This window comes from Theropithecus gelada, chromosome 4, assembly GCF_003255815.1.
Source record: "Theropithecus gelada isolate Dixy chromosome 4, Tgel_1.0, whole genome shotgun sequence".
Classification (NCBI taxonomy): Eukaryota; Metazoa; Chordata; class Mammalia; order Primates; family Cercopithecidae; genus Theropithecus; species Theropithecus gelada.
Window position 1 is genome coordinate 114,820,065 of NC_037671.1, and position 19,075 is coordinate 114,839,139.

The 19,075-nt window shown below is 43.5% G+C and overlaps 1 protein-coding gene across 4 annotated transcripts in view; it reads left to right on the plus strand.

Annotated features, from left to right (window-relative positions):
* Positions 1 to 19,075, plus strand: part of ZBTB2 (zinc finger and BTB domain containing 2) — a 29,995-nt gene that overhangs the window by 6,477 nt on the left and 4,443 nt on the right. For 2 of the 4 annotated variants that reach the window (XM_025384513.1, XM_025384514.1), the window contains exon 2: positions 10,694 to 10,878. The exons of 1 other annotated variant lie outside the window; for it this stretch is intronic. In XM_025384513.1, coding sequence (XP_025240298.1) covers positions 10,706 to 10,878 — 173 coding nt within the window. In that variant the 5' untranslated portion in view covers positions 10,694 to 10,705. Of the gene's footprint in view, positions 1 to 10,670; positions 10,879 to 19,075 lie in introns of those variants that run through there. One more of the 4 variants, XM_025384515.1, reaches the window with a different exon arrangement.

Below are 19,075 nucleotides of genomic sequence, written 5' to 3' on the forward strand. Positions count from 1 at the left end.
TTTTTTTTTTTTTTTTTTTTTTTTGAGACGGAGTCTCGCTCTGTAGCCCAGGCTGGAGTGCAGTGGCCGGATCTCAGCTCACTGCAAGCTCCGCCTCCCGGGTTCACGCCATTCTCCGGCCTCAGCCTCCCGAGTAGCTGGGACTACAGGCGCCCGCCACCTCGCCCGGCTATTTTTTGTATTTCTTAGTAGAGACGGGGTTTCACCGTGTTAGCCAGGATGGTCTCGATCTCCTGACCTCGTGATCCGCCCATCTCGGCCTCCCAAAGTGCTGGGATTACAGGCTTGAGCCACCGCGCCCGGCCTGTTTTCTTAATAATTTTTAAGACCATTAAGGGATCCCAACACCAAAAAGTTTGAGAAGCCCTGCTCTAAAATATTGAAATATGTTATTAAAACTTTGAGTTAAACACTTTTGAAACTGTGTTATATACCCTGAACTACACAATTAGGTGATTATATTTTCTTCAGATTAATTTTACAAATCATCTTATGTTATATAAAAAATGAAGGCAATCTCTGTTCTGGTGGATTACTAGAAGCAGATTAGTTTTTTGTTGTTGTTGTTTTGAGACAAGGTCTTACTCCTTCATCCAGGTTAGAGTGCAGTGGCACGACCACGGCTCACAGCAGCTTCAACCTTCCTGGCTCAAGCAGTCTTCCCACCTCAGCCCCCTAGTAGCTGGGACCGTGGGCACATGCCACCACATTCAGCTAATTTTCTTTTTATAGAGACAGGGTCTTGTCATGTTGTGCAGGCTGGCCTCCGGGGCTCAAGTGATCTGCCCACCTTGGCCTTTCAAAGTGCTGGGATTACAAGGGTGAGCCACTGTCCCCAGCCCAGATTAGTTTTTTAATTTTGCTGTGTGTAATCATTTGTAAGTTTCCTTCAGGTTGATTGTAGCATAATGTCTTTAGAATTATTACTTTAATACGAACTCTCTATTAGCCATAAATCTCTGATCTACTTCTGTTTGACACCTAAGATGTCCCTGAATTGCCTCCTTATGACCCCAACTTACATTTGGAAACTAAAAACTAAGTGTAAACATAGCGAAAATATAATTGAAAACAGTAGTATTTTACAAATCCAGTGCTTTTTAACATGAAAATAAATGCTGTTAGTTTATGCCCCTCTCTTTTCTAATTACTGTGGAAGAAGGTTGACTAAGGAATTGTTAAGAAAAAAATGCCAATCCATTATCACAACTAAATAAGATGCATTTTCTACCTTCAAAATACAGTTTTAAAATATATTAAAATTTGAATGACCAGCCTCATTCAGGTTTACTTCATGGGCCCTCCAATATTAATTATTAATAATAGTAATTGAAAAAGCAGCTTTTCATCCTGGTAAATGGTCTAAACTACTTGAAAGAATCAGTCTTACTTGCAGGTAATACTTCTACTCTTACTGATTGTCCTTTGCATTACAATATTCATTTATGCTTCACTTAAATAAAATCAAGGACTTCAGAGGACCCTTTTAGTGCCCTTGAAACGGGTAGTGTAAGTAGTGTTTAGTGTCTTAGAACAGCTATTATCTTTAAAAACGGAATCAACAATTTCCGAAAGCTGTTTTGGTGTCCTATTCTTATACTGAAAATGAAGGAGGAACTTAGGTTGTCAAAATATAACGTAATTGTACGTGCCCCATTCTTCTGCACCTCCAAAAGGATGAGTGACTTGCTTACGGATCAGCCCACATGTGCTCTGTGATGGAAGCTGAAAGCAAGTGACAGCTAGGTGGTCAGTGTCCCATTATCAAGTAGGAGACAGTGGTGGCAATGAAAACCAAAGCATTAAATAATCTAAAAGGTCATTTGTATTTGGCTTTAGGAAATGTTTTTTATTTTTTCAACATGAGTATGTCTTATAGTCTCTGAATTTAGTTAAGGAAAGTAAAAACTTTGTACACATACATATACAGAAAGAAGGCATTCCATGAAAACTCATTTATAGGCACTGCCTCCTCTCTCCAGTGCTACTTTTCTTCAGTTCCTTTCAGCTTACTATTCTAATTTAGAAAAGACAAATGATTTGTTTTTTATTTAGTTGGGTTTTTTCTTAAGTTCATTTACAGTGTTAAATGATTGGGGATTTTACATAGGTCTTCAGTTTCATGTCTTGATTTTCGGGCCTTTGTGACTGGGATCAGGAAGAACTTTTAGGAATGCTCTGTAGAGCAAGGTAGTAGAGTGGAGACAACATGAACTGTATGCCCAGAAGACCAGAGTTCAATCCTGACTCTATTTGTTGAAAATTGTAACCTCTCTCAACTACAGTGTAGTGATTGAAGGACATGGCTTTTCTGAAGACTCAGACAAATCACAGTCAGGACTTCCAAGCTCCAGACCAGTGTAACCAACGTATACTCTGCATCTCCACTTGCTTATCTCAAAAGTATCTCAAACCCAACATGTGTAAACCTAACTTCTTGCCCTTCCCACCAAACTGGGTATTTGCCCTGTGTTCCCTCCTGTTGGAAGCACCAAGATCTATCCAGTTACACAGATAAGAAGTCTAGGAAGTCTTCCTGGACACTTTGATCTGCTCCATTCTCCTTCATCTGACTCATCAACCAGGTCTGTTGTTTTTTTTGTCTTCTAAATATCTTTTAACTCCTGCCAATTTCCTCCATCTTCCTCAGTACCACCTGAGTCCGTTATCTCTTTTGTAGACCACTGGCAGTTGTCCCCTCTAGACCATTGTCCAGCAGATCTTCACTTGCCCGCTTGTTACCCCCTCCTCCCCAGTTTGATTAGTTCTGCAGTCTGTATATTGTAGAGATCTTATCAAGTCATCCTGCTTAAAATCCCCTTGGGTGGCTTCCCATTGCTTTTAAGATATGGACCAAAATCATTAACATGACGTCTGTCTCCGTCCTCCTTATTCTCTGGCTCTTTACCCTTCAGGGTTATTGTGAATTATAAAGCACTATTCAGAAATTAATTATTAGCATGAAGAAACACAAGATAGTATTTTTAAATTGAAAAATTATTCCAAAACATAGCAGGTGTTAAATTGATGAAAATTTTTTAGGTCAATCTAGGATAACTGGAAACTCAACTTCTACCCCTAGTCACCCAGCTGTGAGAGGCAGAGCCTTGACTGGAACTCAGCACTCTTCTCCTCCTGGAGCATCTGCTTATTAATTTACTTAACAAATACTAAACCCTAGGCCATATGCAAGGCACTGGGATAAAATAGTAAATGCTAAGGAAGATTTGTTGCCAGCTTTCCAGAAGCATCAGGCAATGTGTATAAACTGGCTCGTTCACAGATGCACCAGGGCAAGAACATGAGGGGCAGGGGTGTGTGTGTGTGTGTGTGTGAGTGAGTGTGTCTGTCTGTCTGTCTCATGTTCTTCTGAAAGCAGCATATTCAAAATCCTAGAGCAGAGGTTCGAAGCCTGTGTACAGATGCAACCCCTCTCCCCTAACCCTTTAGAGCTCAGGCTGCCAAGCTGCCCAGCCTTGAGAGTGAAGCCTTTGAGCAGTAAGTATTGTACGCTGTCAGGAGCCAAATCATCACCAGGGTGTTCAGGACCTTCTGGGAGACGAAACTGCCATTCCTTAGCTTAGCTTAGCTTATCCAGAAGTCCCAAAGTAAGTGAAATAACCTCATTTTGTCTCTATTATCAATATATTCAAATGAAACTGAATTTTTAGTAATGCTTGTATTTCAAAACAAGCTGGACCCTTGATGATCCATTCGTAGAGATCACCAAACTGAGAATCGCGTATCAAGAAAATAATTAGCTGGGCAATGTGACATGCATTTCTAGTCCCAGCTACTCAGGAGGCTGAGGCAGGAGGATCACTTGAACCCAGGAGTTCAAGACCAGCCTGAGCGACATAGCAAGACCCCATATAAAAAATTAGATACAGGCTTGGTGTGATGGCTTATTCCTGTAATCCCAGCACTTTGGGAGGCTGAGGCGGGTGGATCACGAAGTCAGGAGTTCAAGACCAGCCTGGCCAACATGATGAAACCCCGTCTCTACCAAAAGTACAAAAATTAGCCAGGCGTGGTGGTCGGCGCCTATAATCGAGAGACTGAGGCAGAGAATTGCTTGAACCCAGGAGGCGGAAGTTGAAGTGAGCCAATATCACACCACTGCACTCCAGCCTGGGCAACAGAGCAAGACTTCATCTTAAAAAAAAAAATTAGATACAATTTAATGTATTAAAGTAACATTTTATGTTGTAATTTGTTTGCATTAGAAAAATATTAAGCCTGTAGGTGGAGGTTGCAGTGAGCCGAGAATGCACGCCATTTCACTCTAGCCTGGGCAACAAGAGCAAAACTCTGTCTCAAAAAAAAAAAAAAGAGGCCGAGGCAGGTGGATCATCAGAGGTTGGGAGTTCGAGACCAGCCTGACCAACATGGAGAAACCCCATCTCTACTAAAAATACAAAATTAGCTGGGTGTGGTGGCGCATGCCCGTAATCCCAGCTACTCTAGAGGCTGAGGCAGGAGAATTGCTTGAACCCGGGAGGCGGAGGTTGTAGTGAGCCAAGATTGCACCATTGCACGCCAGCCTGGGCAACAAGAACGAAACTCCATCTCACAAAAAAAGATAAAGAAAAATATATTTTCATACATAGTCATGTACCTATAATAAATTTCAATGAAAGACCACGTATACAACAATGGTCCCATAGGACTATAACACCATATATTTACGTAAGTTTTTTGTGTTTAACTGTTTCGATACACAAATACTTACCATTGTGTTACAATTGCCTACAGTACGGTAACATGCTGTCCAGGTTTGTAACCTAGGAGCAATAGATTGCCATATAGCCTAGGCCTGTGTAGTAGGCTATACCAACTAGGTTTGTGGAAGTACCTTTATGATGTTCACACAATGACAAAATTGCCTGATGATGCATTTCTCAGAACGTATCTCTTGTTAAGTAAGGTATGACTGCATTGAATATAGTGCCACCTGTCCTTCCTCTGGGAGGATAATACTGACATTGTGTCATTTCTATGTATTTATGTGTAAAAGCCTACCAGGTTTGTGAATGTTTCAAGTCTTTGCTGGCAAAATAAAGGGGGAGCAATGTTAGACCTTAGTCTGAAGGTTTGTTGTTTTTAGTACGTCTGTGAAATCAGAAAGCCTGGAAAGCATTAGTTTAGATTTGCACCAGAGTATGGGATGCAGAGTAAGCAACTGTTAGATGGTGCAGGACTCTGGAAGAGGTGCAGCGGCACTGGGATTTTATCCTAATGGCAGTAAGGAACCACAGGAGGATTTTATTTATTTATTTATTTATTTATTTATTCATTTATTTATTTTTAAGATGGAGTCTCACTCTGTCACCCAGGCTAGAGTACAGTGGCATGATCTCAGCTCACTGCAACCTCCACTTCCCAGGGTTAAGCGATTCTCCTGCCTCAGCCTCTCGAGTAGCTGGGATTACAGGCACTTGCCACCATGCCAGGCTAATTTTTATATTTTTTATAGAGACGGGGTTTCACCATGTTGGCCAGGCTGGTCTCAAACTCCTGATCTCAGGTGATCTGCCCACCTCAGCCTCCCAAAGTGCTGGAATTACAGGCATAAGCCACTGTGCCCGACCCACAGAAGAATTTTAAGCAAGTGACATCAGGTTTGCCCTTTCGAAAGGTCATTCTGGCTATTGTGTGGTGGATGCATGAAGGAGGCCAGAACTGGAGATGGAGAGATGAGTTGGGAGATGAGGCTAAGGTGTGGCAGGAAAGTAAAGAGTTTCAATTAATGGTAGTTGGGGGCTGATGTGAGGAGTAAGAGAATAGGGACGCCTGAGGATGAGTTGAGATTTCTGGCTTGGTCAGAGGGTGGAAATGGGACCCTGCACTAAGCCAGGGAATACAGAAGGAGCAGATTTGTGTACCTGGTTTTTATTGTCTTTTTGGGTAAATGGCAGTGAGAGGACAGGGAGGAAGTGAGTTGAGTTTTACCTAAATCAAGTTTAAGGTTCCTGGGGGAACAGCCAAGGAGAAGTGAAAGAGATCACCAAAGACAGGCTGCAGAATGGGGAGTGGGCTGGGGACCAGGCGCAGAGGAGACCAGCAAGAGGAACCCTGGATGGAGATTAAAATAGAACAGCCTGTGGTAAGTCGAAAACCAGAGAGCAGTAGCCTGAAAACCAGAGACCAAAGATTTATCAAAGCGGGAGGAAGAATACAAAATGCCGCCAAGAGGCTGAGTAAGCCACTGAGTCCCTGAGGCTGGGGAACAAGGTCCTTGGTGACCTTGGTGAGCAGAGTAGGGCGGGAGCTGGCTTGGAGGTGGGAAGAGCAGGCAGCCATTCCCACAAAAGAGGGGCGGCCTCAGCCAAGCCGTCCACGAGGATACCAGGGCCTAGCTGGTGTATTTTGGGCCAGTTAAGCCTCATGGAAATGAGTATGAAGGGAGGCCGTGATGAGAAAAGAGGAAAGAAAGATTTAAGAAAAGCCAGTACTGTCGCTGGGCAGGGGCCAGAGTGTAGCCCATAGTACCTTCTCTACCCTTTTGCCCCATTTCCTCAGGCAGTTCACATATGGAACAGTCTAGGGGTTTTGGTTTTGGTTTTCTTTTTGAGAAAGGTTTTTTGGTCTCCAAAATAAAATTTTTTTCAAGTTGATCTGTGTGAATTTTCCCCCTTGTGAATTTTGAACATGCAACTTGTTCCGTTTTTCTGCTTTTTCTTTCTTTTTTTTTTTTTCATTTCTCTGAGTCATGCACATGTATTCTTTCCTCTGTATTTGAATACTTATGTTCAGTGTGTTTCCTGATCTAGGAGATGTTCCTAAATTGACATTTTAAAATAACTAGTAGACTCTCTTAAATTCCTAAATTGAGATTCTAAAATAACTGGTAGACTCCCTTAAAAAACATTGAGCGTTCTATCATGGCTTCATTCTTATGGTCTGAATAGAATGCTTATGTTAGTCTGTTTGTGGAAAGAGAGGGAGCCATAGAGTTTGCTATATCGAAGGAAATGATATATACCCATTCATGTAAAAACCAAAACCTCAAAATCCTCCTATAAAACATTCACAAATTTGATGGCATTAAAACATAAAATTGTATTTGTCAAAATCTCTATAAATAGATGCAAAGGAAGTGAGAAAATTATTAGCAACATATGTGACACAGGGCCTATTTTCCTTACATACAAAGAGTTTAATAGATTTTTTTTTTTTTTTTTTTTTTTTAAGACAGGGTCTCACTCTGTTTCCTAGGCTAGTGTGCAGTGGTGCTAACACAGCTCACTGCGTGCAGCCTCAATCCCCTGGGCTCAGGTGATCCTCCCACTTCAGCTTCTGGAGTAGCTGGGACCACAGGTGTGTGCCACCATCCCTGGCTTTTTTAAAATTTTTTTGTAGAGATGGGGGTCGCTCCATGTTGCCCAGGTTAGTCTTGAACTCCTGGGCTTGGGCAGTCCTCCCACTTTGGCCTCCCCAAGTGTTAAGATTAGAGGCATAAGCCACCACACCTGGCCGGGTTTTATTAAATTGATAAGAAAAAGAGAATTGAATAGGAAAATGGGCAGAGCTCATGAAGAGGTACTAAAGGAAATACAAATGGTCAATAAATACAAAAATAAGCTTTACTTCATCATTAAAGGCCTACAAAGTAAAAAAACCATATTGGCAAAGAATACCAAGTATTAACTAGAGTATGGAGAAAAGAGTTAGGGTGGAGCTGGATAGAAAAATCTCACATTTTGTCTGTCCATAATAGTTGAATCTTTTATAATAAGTATACGTACTTAAAAGCAGCAGCAAATAATAATATTTAAACACACACACTTTCGTGTAGCACGTTCCAACTAACCAAGTGAATCCCAGTTTAAAGCCTACTTATTAAATGTACTGATTCTATAAGCTTGGGCAAGCCACCTACCCTCTCTAACCCTATTTCCTCGTTTATAAGCATATGAATGATCCAGCTTCTCCACACTCTTGCCACCATGTGTTGTGACTGTTTCTTATTTTAGCCATCCTGATAGGTGCGTAGTGATACTGTGGTTTTAATTTGCTTTTCCCTAGTGGCTAGTGGTTTCGAACATCTTTTCGTGTGTTTATTTGCCTTGCCATCTGTATATCCTCTTTGGTGAAATGTCTCTTCAAGTCTATTACATATTTTCTGATTTGATTTTTTTTTTACTATTGAATTTTCAAAGTTCTTTATATATTCCAGATACTAATCCTTTGTCAAAGGACTAGTTTGCAAAAGTTTTCAAATACGGACTCCTAGTCTTTGAGCTTGTGTTTTCATCCTCTCAGTAAGGTCTTTCAGAGAGCAAAAGTTTTTAATTTTAATGAAGTCCAGTTTATCAAGTTCTCATTTTAAGGATTCTGCTTCTGATGTCAAATGTAAAAACTCTTTGACTAGCCCTAGATTTTAGATTTTCTTACATGTTTTTTCCAAAAGTTTTACAGTCTTGTGTTTTACCTTTAAGTTAATTATCCATTTTGAGTTGATTTTTATTATATAAAGTATGAGACTTAAATGTCCAGGTTCTTTTTCTTTTTTCTTTTTTGCCTGTGGAAGTCCAGTTGATCCTGCACCATTGGTTGAAAAGCTTATTCTTCCTCCACTGAATTGCTTTGTGCCTTTGTCAATAATCAGTCGTGCATATTTATGTGTGTCTACTTCTGGGTTCACAATTTTGTTCCATTGATTCACTTGTCTGTCCCTCTGCCAATACCACACAGTCTTGAATGCTATAGCAATATACTGCATCTTGAAATTGGGTGGACTGGTTTCTCCCACTTTATGGTTCTTTTTTAAAAATTATTTTAGGCCAGGCGTGGTTGCTCACACCTGTAATCCCAGCACTTTGGGAGGCCGAGGCGGGTGGAGCACCTGAGGTCAGGAATTCGAGGCCAGCCTAGCCAACATGGTGAAACTCCGTCTCTACTAAAAATACAAAAAACTTAGCCGGGCTTGGTGGTGCATGCCTGTAATCCCAGCTACCCCAGGGAGGCTGAGGGAGGAGAATTGCTTGAACCCAGGAGATAGAGGTTGCAGTGAGCTGAGATTGTGACACTGCACTCCTGCCTGCAACAACAGCGAGAAGTCTGTCTATATATATATATATATATATATATATATATATATATATATATGCGCGCACACACACACACATATATATATAATTTTAGCTATTCTAGTTCCTTTGCTTTTACATGTACATTTTAGAATAATTTTGTGTATATCTACAAAAAAATCTTGCTGGGATTTTTATAGGAATTGCATCAAACCTATATGTCAATTTGGGGAAATTGATATATTTACCATGTTGAGTCTTCCTATCCATAATCATAGTGTATCTGTTTATTTAGATCTTTTATTTATTTAATCAATGTTTTATAGTTTTCAACATGCAAGTCCTGCACATGTTTTGTTAGATTTACACCCATATATTTCATTTTGAATGATTTTAAATGGTATTATCTTTCTAATTCAGTCCACATGTTCTTTTGCTAGTATACAGAATTACAGTTGATTTTTTTTTTTGTATGTTTATGACTTGCCAAACTCATTTATTAGTTCTACAAGGTTTTTTTGTTTTGTTTTGTTTTTTAATAGATGCCTTGGGACTTTCTGTGTTACAATCGTATCATCTGCAAATACTGACAATTTCATTTTTTCCTTTTTCTTCTGTATGCTTTTTATTTCCTGTCTTGCTTTGTTGCATGAGCTGGTACTTCCAGTGCTATGTTGAATATCGAGAGGGGACATCTTTGCCTTGTTCCCAATCTTATGGAGAAGACATTCACCCTTCCTTACCTTTAAGTATAACGTTAAATATAATGTTGGTGTATGTGTAATGGGCTTTTATAAATGCTCTTTGTAGAAAAGGAGCAGTCTAGAGATTTGATGAACCAGGCAATGTCAGGCAGCCTCTTTATTATAAATAGACTCAGGCCAGCGGGGTTTGCTAGGGTCAAGTGTGAATAATGAAAATCACAGAATTTGGAATCAGAACATTCACATTTAAATTTTGATCCTCCCACCTTTTGGCTAGAAGGCTTGGGGCAAATTACTTAGACATCTCAAAACCCATTTCCTCCTCCACAAGGAAGGAGGCAGAGCCCCAACCCCACTTCCTCCGTAAGTGTTAAGGGTCAGGGGTGATGGGGCTGTTACATCACCAGCAGGAGCCCACAGCAGGAGCTGGACTATTGACCCTCAAACTTATTGATTCTCACCCTGCCCTGCTGGGACCCCACCTCAACACCTTAATTTATCTATCTCTGCGGAAGAATTGACAAACTCTGATGCATCATTAGAATTTCCATTTGGAATCTTACACTAAAAGACTCCATTTGCATTTGGAATTTTAAACTAAAAGACTCGATGGTCCAAGATATTTGCTGTCTGTCTCCAGGACTTGATGCTTAAAGGCAGACCACCTGAGTTCATTTCCTGGCCTCTCCATTACCATCTGTGTGAGCTTGGGCAAATCACGTAATTCCCTGATTTACTTTAAATGACATCATTTGTTTTAAAAAAAAGCGGAATGACATAATTACTTCAGAGGACTGTTAGGAAGACTAAATGAGTTAATCTATGTAACGTTTTTAGCAGTGCCTGACACATTAGCTATGATGACATGTTAGCTATGATCATGACTGTTGGTGACTATAAAGGACACATTCTTATTTGTGAATCACTTTCTTAAAAATAAAATTGTTTGCTTTGCAGATTTTTTAAAAAATGGATTTGGCCAACCATGGACTTATTCTCCTGCAACAGTTAAACGCTCAGCGAGAGTTTGGTTTCCTGTGTGACTGCACGGTTGCAATCGGCGATGTATACTTCAAGGCACACAAATCAGTTCTTGCTTCATTCTCCAATTACTTTAAGATGTTGTTTGTCCATCAGACCAGGTAACTAAAGTGGTTGCTAATAACCTAATGACTGTAGACTTCTTAACCTCCCTGTCCCTGGCCCTCATCAAGACCATGGGTCTCTCTACCTCTCCTAGCTCCTAGCTGACCTGCTCCCTTGTGGCCTCACTCGCCCCCTACCTTCTTGTTATGCGTGCTTTCAATAGCACTTGAGAATCACTGGACCTGCCAGCTCTACGCAGTCCCTCCACCTCCAGATGCCCTCGCTGGGTATCACCTGCATGATCAGGACCTGCAAGATCAGGTCCATTATAAAGCCAGCTCCCCAGCGTCAGCGAAGCCTTCCAGCAGTAATCTTTTCTGGACTCATTGTCTAAGCCCTGCCTCTTATTCCTCCAGCCCCAGTCCCCTGAGTATCCCCCTGACTTTTAGCATTTATTCTTGTCTCCTCCTCTAACAAGAAGCTTGAGGGCATGAATTTCTCCAGTTCCCCTCTTTTCTATCTGAAAACTTCTCTATCTTTGCTTAGTTTCTTTCTTTTCATCTCTCCTATCTTGAGAAAAGGGCCTCTCAGTGTCTGTGGAAAATGATCTCCCTCCCTCCCTCATGCTGCGAGATCCCACTCCTCAATTTTTATTCTGTTCTTTTTATTTTATCTGTTTTCAAACGCCCCCTCCCCTGCCCCCAGCCCGTGTGGGATCAGCACATCCTCGACACTGCTGTCTGCCTGAGTTACGGTGCCGCTTCTCCTTCACTTTACTATGAAAGCCCTTAAAAGGGTAATCGAGGTCCTCGCCTGCACTCTCCTCATCCCACACTCTTCCTATCAGTGTGCACTGTGGTTTCCTCCCCTCCATCACTCTACTGCAGTCTTTTCTCTAAGGTCACCCCTCATCAAAACCGCTGCCCTTCTCTCAGCCTTCTAGCATCCTGTCCTCCAGCATCTGCTCTTGTTTGCTTCCTTCTTAAGTGGTTGTCATCTGCATTTTTATAGCTGAATATCTCTTGTTTTTCTGCCCTCTAAACCTGGGCCTTTGGTGAATTTTGTCTTTTGCACTCTTCCTATGGGTGTGTGTCTTTTTCCTAGATCTCGCCTCTGCTGGAAACTTCAGTTTATAGCTCTGGCCTTGACTGTTCTGTCTCCAGAACTCTATTCCCAAGGCCTCAGGCTGTGTGCTGGGCATTTAGAGTTGAGTATCTCCTTTTGTGTCTTTGAGGATATACTGAATTAGGCCCTCTCCGAAGTTCCTCCTGCCTATTTTCTTATCTTCAAGTATCCCAAGCTTAACTCTTTTGAATCACATCTTATCAGTCCCCAAATCATGTTTTCTTCAAATTACCTTTCACATTTGTCACTTCTTTTCCTTTCTCACTTCCATTACCTCATCACCCATTTTCCACATTACTGTCAGATTCGTATTTCCAAACACTGCTTTGACTGTAGTGTTTGATGAGAAACCTGCCATACTGCGGTATTCCTTGGATCAGAAACCCCGGGGATGCCCAGTGATATTAAAATAACACACAGGCTCCTTATTCTGTCATCCAAGGCCCCACAGGCTTGGAACCCAACCTCTTTCTAGCCTCATCTGCAACTGGGCCCTCTGGGACACCCCACCCCTCATCTTCACCTTAACCAGACCTACTTTCATGGCTTCAGCTCACCTGGACCACATTTTGCTGGTATCCTGCCCACTCCCTGAGTCCCAGCTCATGCAGCACCTCTTGTATGACCCCTCCCAGTCAAGTGAAACAAAACAAATGACAGTGACCATGTCCTCGCTCATGGCTCATAACACTTCAATTGTGCTCCTTTATAAGAGTGCACATGTACAAGAGTGCAAATATGCACCTTTCCCCTGTGTTGTTGTTATTTGTGTATTTATCCCCCCTCTTCACTTGTAAGTTTCTTGAGGGCAGGGACTGGGTTTTACAAATCTTTGCAAACACCACCCAGTATGGCTGAGGTATTTGCACACAATAGAATAGCTACTTGATCAGTGTCTGGAGGAGCAGATGGGACAACTGCAGAATAACCCAGGAGGGGTGGCTCATCTGGCAACACTAAGGATGCTGCCTTTAACTCGTGTGTCAGAGACTTCAGGCCTAGTGTGGGTTTTGTACTGGACAGTCTCAACACAGTGAATTCAATGGTATGGAAAAGGAGGCAGTTTTAATCTTGAGGAGTGCAAGAATGCTACAGAATGAGTTTTAATTCAATGCAAGAAACCCACCTTTAAGTATAGGGCAGTAAATAAATGCCTTTCTAACAAGGCGTTGTGATATTTGTGTAATACAACAGTGTAAAGCAACAGTGTGTATTACTGCACCAGAGGTGACACATGCCTAGTGGCCAGCTTTGCCGCCTCCTAGTACAGAATTCAAGCTCCTCAAGGCAAGGCAAACTCAGGGTGAAGGCCAGGGGCGTACTTTTCAACCAGCACCTCCTCTGTGGGGCACAACACTGCCGCCCGGCTACTCAGTCATAGACTGAGAATACAGTCAATTTTTTCAAGTTTGGCTCCAAGGGAGATTTCTGGCTGTAGTTACCACTAGATGTCCCTGTCTTATGTCTGCAACTCGGAGTGGTATGTTTAAATCACAGACAACTACAGATTTTTAACTATCAAAAATAAAACCACTGAGGGAGAGGCCTTTCTAAGTACAACCTTCTGACAATGCTAATGTTATTCAAAAATCCTTATTTTTAAAGTTGTTTAAGCCTATCATTGCTTTTAAAATTCTAGTGAGGCCGGGCGCGGTGGCTCAAGCCTGTAATCCCAGCACTTTGGGAGGCCGAGGCGGGCGGATCACGAGGTCAGGAGATCGAGACCATCCTGGCTAACATGGTGAAACCCCGTCTCTACTAAAAATACAAAAAACTAGCCGGGCGTGGTGGCGGGCGCCTGTAGTCCCAGCTACTCGGAGGCTGAGGCAGGAGAATGGCCTGAACCTGGGAGGCGGAGCTTGCAGTGAGCCGAGATCGCGCCACTGCACTCCAGCCTGGGTGACACAGCGCGAGACTCCGTCTCAAAAAAAAAAAATAAAATAAAATAAAATAAAATAAAATTCTAGTGAAGGAATAATTGAAAACGGAAATTACTATGGAAGTTTATACCAAAGGGCTTATAGCTGTAGTAAAACTATATTCATCTTTATCCTACATAAAAGCATGTCAACCAGCCTGGCCAACATGGTGAAACTCTATCCCTACTAAAAATACAAAAATTAGCCGGGCATCATGGTATGCACCTGTAATCCCAGCTACTCGGGAGACTGAGGCAGGAGAATCGCTTGAACCTGGGAGGTGGAGGTTGCAGTGAGCCGAGATCGTGCCACTGCACTCCAGCCTGGGCAACAAGAGTGAAACTCCATCTCAAAGCAAACAAAAAAATGTTATATCAAACATATCTGGAAACTACTTAGATGTAAGTATATTATAGAGAACTGGGAAAAGGACTGGGAAAAGACCAAAGTCTGGTGCATAGTGAGCTGAGTGATTGGCAGAGGTCAAGCTGCATGGGAATAAAAGCAGTCGGATGCAGATGGCTGAAATGTGCGTTAAGGAGCTTTGAAAAATCCCACCTTAGGCCGGGCGCGGTGGCTCAAGCCTGTAATCCCAGCACTTTGGGAGGCCGAGATGGGCGGATCACGAGGTCAGGAGATCGAGACCATCCTGGCTAACACGGTGAAACCCCGTCTCTACTAAAAATACAAAAAACTAGCCGGGCGAGGTGGCAGGCGCCTGTAGTCCCAGCTACTCGGGAGGCTGAGGCAGGAGAATGGCGTGAACCCGGGAGGCGGAGCTTGCAGTGAGCGGAGATCCGGCCACTGTACTCCAGCCTGGGCGGCAGAGCGAGACTCCGTCTCAAAAAAAAAAAAAAAAAAAAAAAAAAAAAAGAAAAATCCCACCTGTTTTTGTTTGTTTGTTTTGAGACGGAGTCTCGCTCTTGTCGCCCAGGCTGGAGTGCAATCCTAGTAGCTGGGATTACAGCTGCGCATGCCCATGCCTGGCTAATTTTTGTATTTTTAGTAGAGACAAGGTTTTGCCATGTTGGCCAGGCTGATCTTAAACACCTGACCTCAGGTGATCCACCCCCTAGGCCTCCCAAAGTGCTGGGATTATAGGCATAAGCCACCGCGCCCGGCCTCCACCTGTTTTTAAAGTGTTTGTGTGCGCATGTGCTTCTGCTTTTTTTAAAAAAAAAGGAAATTTTTTAAGGCTGCATGCAGTGGCTCACACCTGTAATCACAACTCTTTGGGAGACTGAGGCAGGAGAATTTCCAGAGTCCAGGAGTTCAAGACCAACCTGGGCAAGATGGTGAGATCCTGTCTCTACAGAAGTTTAAAAATTAGCTGGGTGTAGTGGCATGTGCCTATAGTCCAAGCTACTCAGGAGGCTGAGGCTGCAGTCAGCTATGATCGTGCCACTACACTCCAGCCTGGGCCTACAGAGCAAGACCTCCTCTCTTTAAAAAAAATTTTTTTTAATCAAAATAAATTGGTGTTTGGAGACCTCCTTGGGCCCTTACATCCCTGGCTGTAAACCCCAGGGACTCGCCGCTTTCTTTCCCTGGCCCCTTGGAGTCCTTCCTCCAGGCCTGCCTAAAGTGTGGGCCAAGGTTTCCCCAGCTGTGTCCTTTTTTTGCCATCTGAGACTGTACATAGTTCTTTCAAATTTGAGAGACTTACTGTTGAGTCACAATTCATAAGTGATAGACAAGACAGTCTATCTAACCATGAATGAGAAACGAGTTACAAAATTTACACTGAAGTCAGCCAGGCATGGTGGCTCTCACCTGTAATCCTAGCACTTTGGGAGGCCGAGGCGGGCGGATCACTTGAGGTCAGGAGTTCAAGACCAGCCTGGCCAACACAGTAAAACCCTGTGTCTACTAAAAGAATACAAAAATTAGCTGGGCCTGGTGGCGGGCACCTGTAATCCCAGCTACTTGGGAGGCTGAGGCAGGAGAATCACTTGAACCTAGGAGGCAGAGGTTACAGTGACCCAAAATCGTGCCACTGCACTCCAGCCTAGGCAGCAGAGCAAGATGTCGACTCAAAATAAAAATTTTAAAAAAAAAAGAAAAATGGCCAGGTGCAGTGGCTCATACCTGTAATCTCATCACTTTGGGAGGCCGAGGAGCGTGGATCACCTGAGGTCAGGAGTTTGAGACCAGCCTGGCCAACATGGCAAAACCCCATCTCTACTAAATATACAAAAACGAGCTGGGCCTGGTGGCACGCACCTGTAATCCCAGCTACTTGGGAGGCTGAGGAAGGAGAATCGCTTGAACCTGGGGGCGGAGGGTGCAGTGAGCTGAGATCATGCCACTGCACTCCAGCCTGGCAACAGAGTGAGACTCTGTCTAAAAACAAAACAAAACAATACCAAAGTTGCCGGGCACGGTGGCTCACGCCTGTAATCCCAACACTTTGGGAGGCCAAGGCTGGTGGATCAAAGAAATTAGCCGGGTATGGTGGTGGGCACCTGTAGTCCCAGCTACTCTGGAGGCTGAGGCAGGAGAGTGGTGTGTGAACCGGGAGGCAGAGCTTGCAGTGAGCTGAGATCGCGCCACTGCACTGCAGCCTGGGCGACAGAGCGAGACTCCGTCTCAAAAAAAAAAAACAACAACAAAAACCACCAAAGTAGTTCTGGAAAGGGACTCTGCTGGGTAGTACCTTTCATGAATGCTAAAAAACAAAGCCTTCTTTGGATTTCTACCTTTCCTTTTTTTTTTTTTTTCCTGAAAGAGGGTCTCACTCTGTCACCCCAGCTGGAGTGCAGTGGCACAGTCATGGCCACAGGTCACTGAAACCTCAGTCTTGACTTCCTGGGCTCAAGCCATCCTCCTGCCTCAGCGCAGGTAGCTGAAACTACAGGCACGTGCCATTACACCCAGCTAATTTTTGTTTTTTGTTTTTTTTTTTTTTTTTTTGAGCCGGAGTCTCGCTTTGTCGCCCAGGCTGGAGTGCAGTGGCCGGATCTCGGCTCACTGCAAGCTCCACCTCCCGGGTTTACGCCATTCTCCTGCCTCAGCCTCCTGAGTAGCTGGGACTACAGGCGCCCACCACCTCGCCCGGCTAGTTTTTTTGTATTTTTTAGTAGAGACGGGGTTTCACCGGGTTAGCCAGGATGGTCTCGATCTCCTGACCTCGTGATCCGCCCGTCTCGGCCTCCCAAAGTGCTGGGATTACAGGCTTGAGCCACCGCCCCCGGCCGTACTTTTTTTTTAGAGACAGGGTTTCACCATGTTGCCCAGGCTGGCCTTTTTTTTTCTCCCCGTTTATTTGTAGAGATGGTGTGGCCATGTTGCCCGGGGCTGGTCTTGAGCTCCTGGGCTCAGATAATCCTCCCACAACACTGCGAATACAGGCATGAGCCAAGGTGCCTGGCCCCTATCCTTCCTTTTCTGAGGGGGAAGAGAGTCAACTACAGGCTCCCTAGTCTACCTCTACCGGAGCCTTCTCCCTTGAGGAATGTTTCATCTCAGCAGAGGAGAGGGTGTAACTTACATCTTTAAGGCCTTTGGTTTCCCAATTCCTCTGCCTGATCCTGGAAAAGTTTCCCCCTAGTCATTTCTTCACTTGGGAATTGATTGTTTACATTAGTAAATTCTTCAGCACACATAACGCCTAAAGCTCTGTTTTGAATATTGAACTTCCCTAGGGCATCTAAATGTTTTGCAGTATATACATGGTATTGTTGGAAGCCATCCAAAGACTACCTGTATTTGCATTCCTATTTAAAGGAATATGAAAGGACTCTAAATAAAAATATGAATGATCTGTGTATCTTTTTCGTTTTTGTTTTGTTTTTGTTTTTGTTTTTTGAGACGGGGTCTCGCTATGTCACCCAAGCTGGAACGCAGTGGCACGATCTTGGCTCACTGCAGCCTCCATCTCCCAGCTTCAAGCAATTCTCCTGGCTCAACCTCCTCAGTAGCTGGGATTACAGGCCTGCGCCACCACAGCTGGCTAATTTTTTTTGTATTTTTAGTAGAGAGGGGGTTTCACCATATTGACCAGGCTGGTTTCAAACTCCTGACCTCATGATCCACCCGTCTTGGCCTCCCAAAATGCTGGGATTACAGGCATGAGCCACCACGCCCAACCACTTGTTTTGTTTTTTTTTTGAGACGGAGTTTCACTCTTGTTGCCCAAGCTGGAGTGCAATGGCTTGATCTCGGCTCACTGCAACCTCTGCCTCCCATGTTCAAGCGATTCTCCTGCCTCAGCCTCCTGAGTAGCTGGGATTACAAGCGTGCACCACCATGCCCGGCTAAGTTTTTTGTATTTTTAGTAGAAACAGGGTTTCACCATATTAACCAGGCTGGTCTCGAACTCCTGACCTCAGGTGATCCGCCCGCCTTGGCCTCCCAAAGTGCTGGGATTACATGCGTGAGCCATCATGCCCGACCCTGTGTATCTTTTTTAAAGAAAAGAGAAACTGTCACATCTACTCTTCCCTTTATGCTGTCAAAGGGATGCTAGTTTTTATGCTTGATATTTTTACTTTCATATTTTTCACATGATTATTTCTACGTAGCCTTCTTGAAATACACATTGATAGCAGCACAGTAATTAGTAAAATCTGTTTTGCTACAAATTTCTGTTTAAATCGCTTTTTTTTTTAATTTTTTTATTTTTTTTCCTTTTTTTTTTTTGAGACAAAGTCTCCTTCTGTCACCCAGACTGGAGTGCAGTGGTGCGATCTCGGCTCACTGCTACCTCCGCCTCCCGGTTTCAAGTAATTCTCCCTGCCTCAGCCTCCCGAGTAGCTGGGATTACAGGTGCCCACCACCACACCCAGCTAATTTTTGTATGTTTTAGTAGAGGCAGGATTTCGCCATGTTGGCCAGGCTGGTCTTGAATGCCTGACCTCGGGTGATCCACCCTCCTCGGCTTCCCAAAGTGCTGGGATTACAGGTGTGAGCCACTGCATCCGGTTTTTCTATTTTTTAATGGAATGAAAAATGTTAAATTTAGAAGAGCATGGTATGCTGTTAATATTTTAGTATATTGAAAATATTGGCCAGGTGCAATGGCTCACACCTGTAATCCCAGCACTTTGAGCGGCCAAAGTGGGTGAATCACCTGAGGTCAGGAGTTCGAGGCCAGCCTGGCCAACATGGCAAAACCCTGTCTCTACAAAAACTACAAAAAGTAGCCAGGTGTGGTGGCACACGCCTGTAATCCCAGATACTCGGGAGACTGAGGCAGGAGAATCACTTG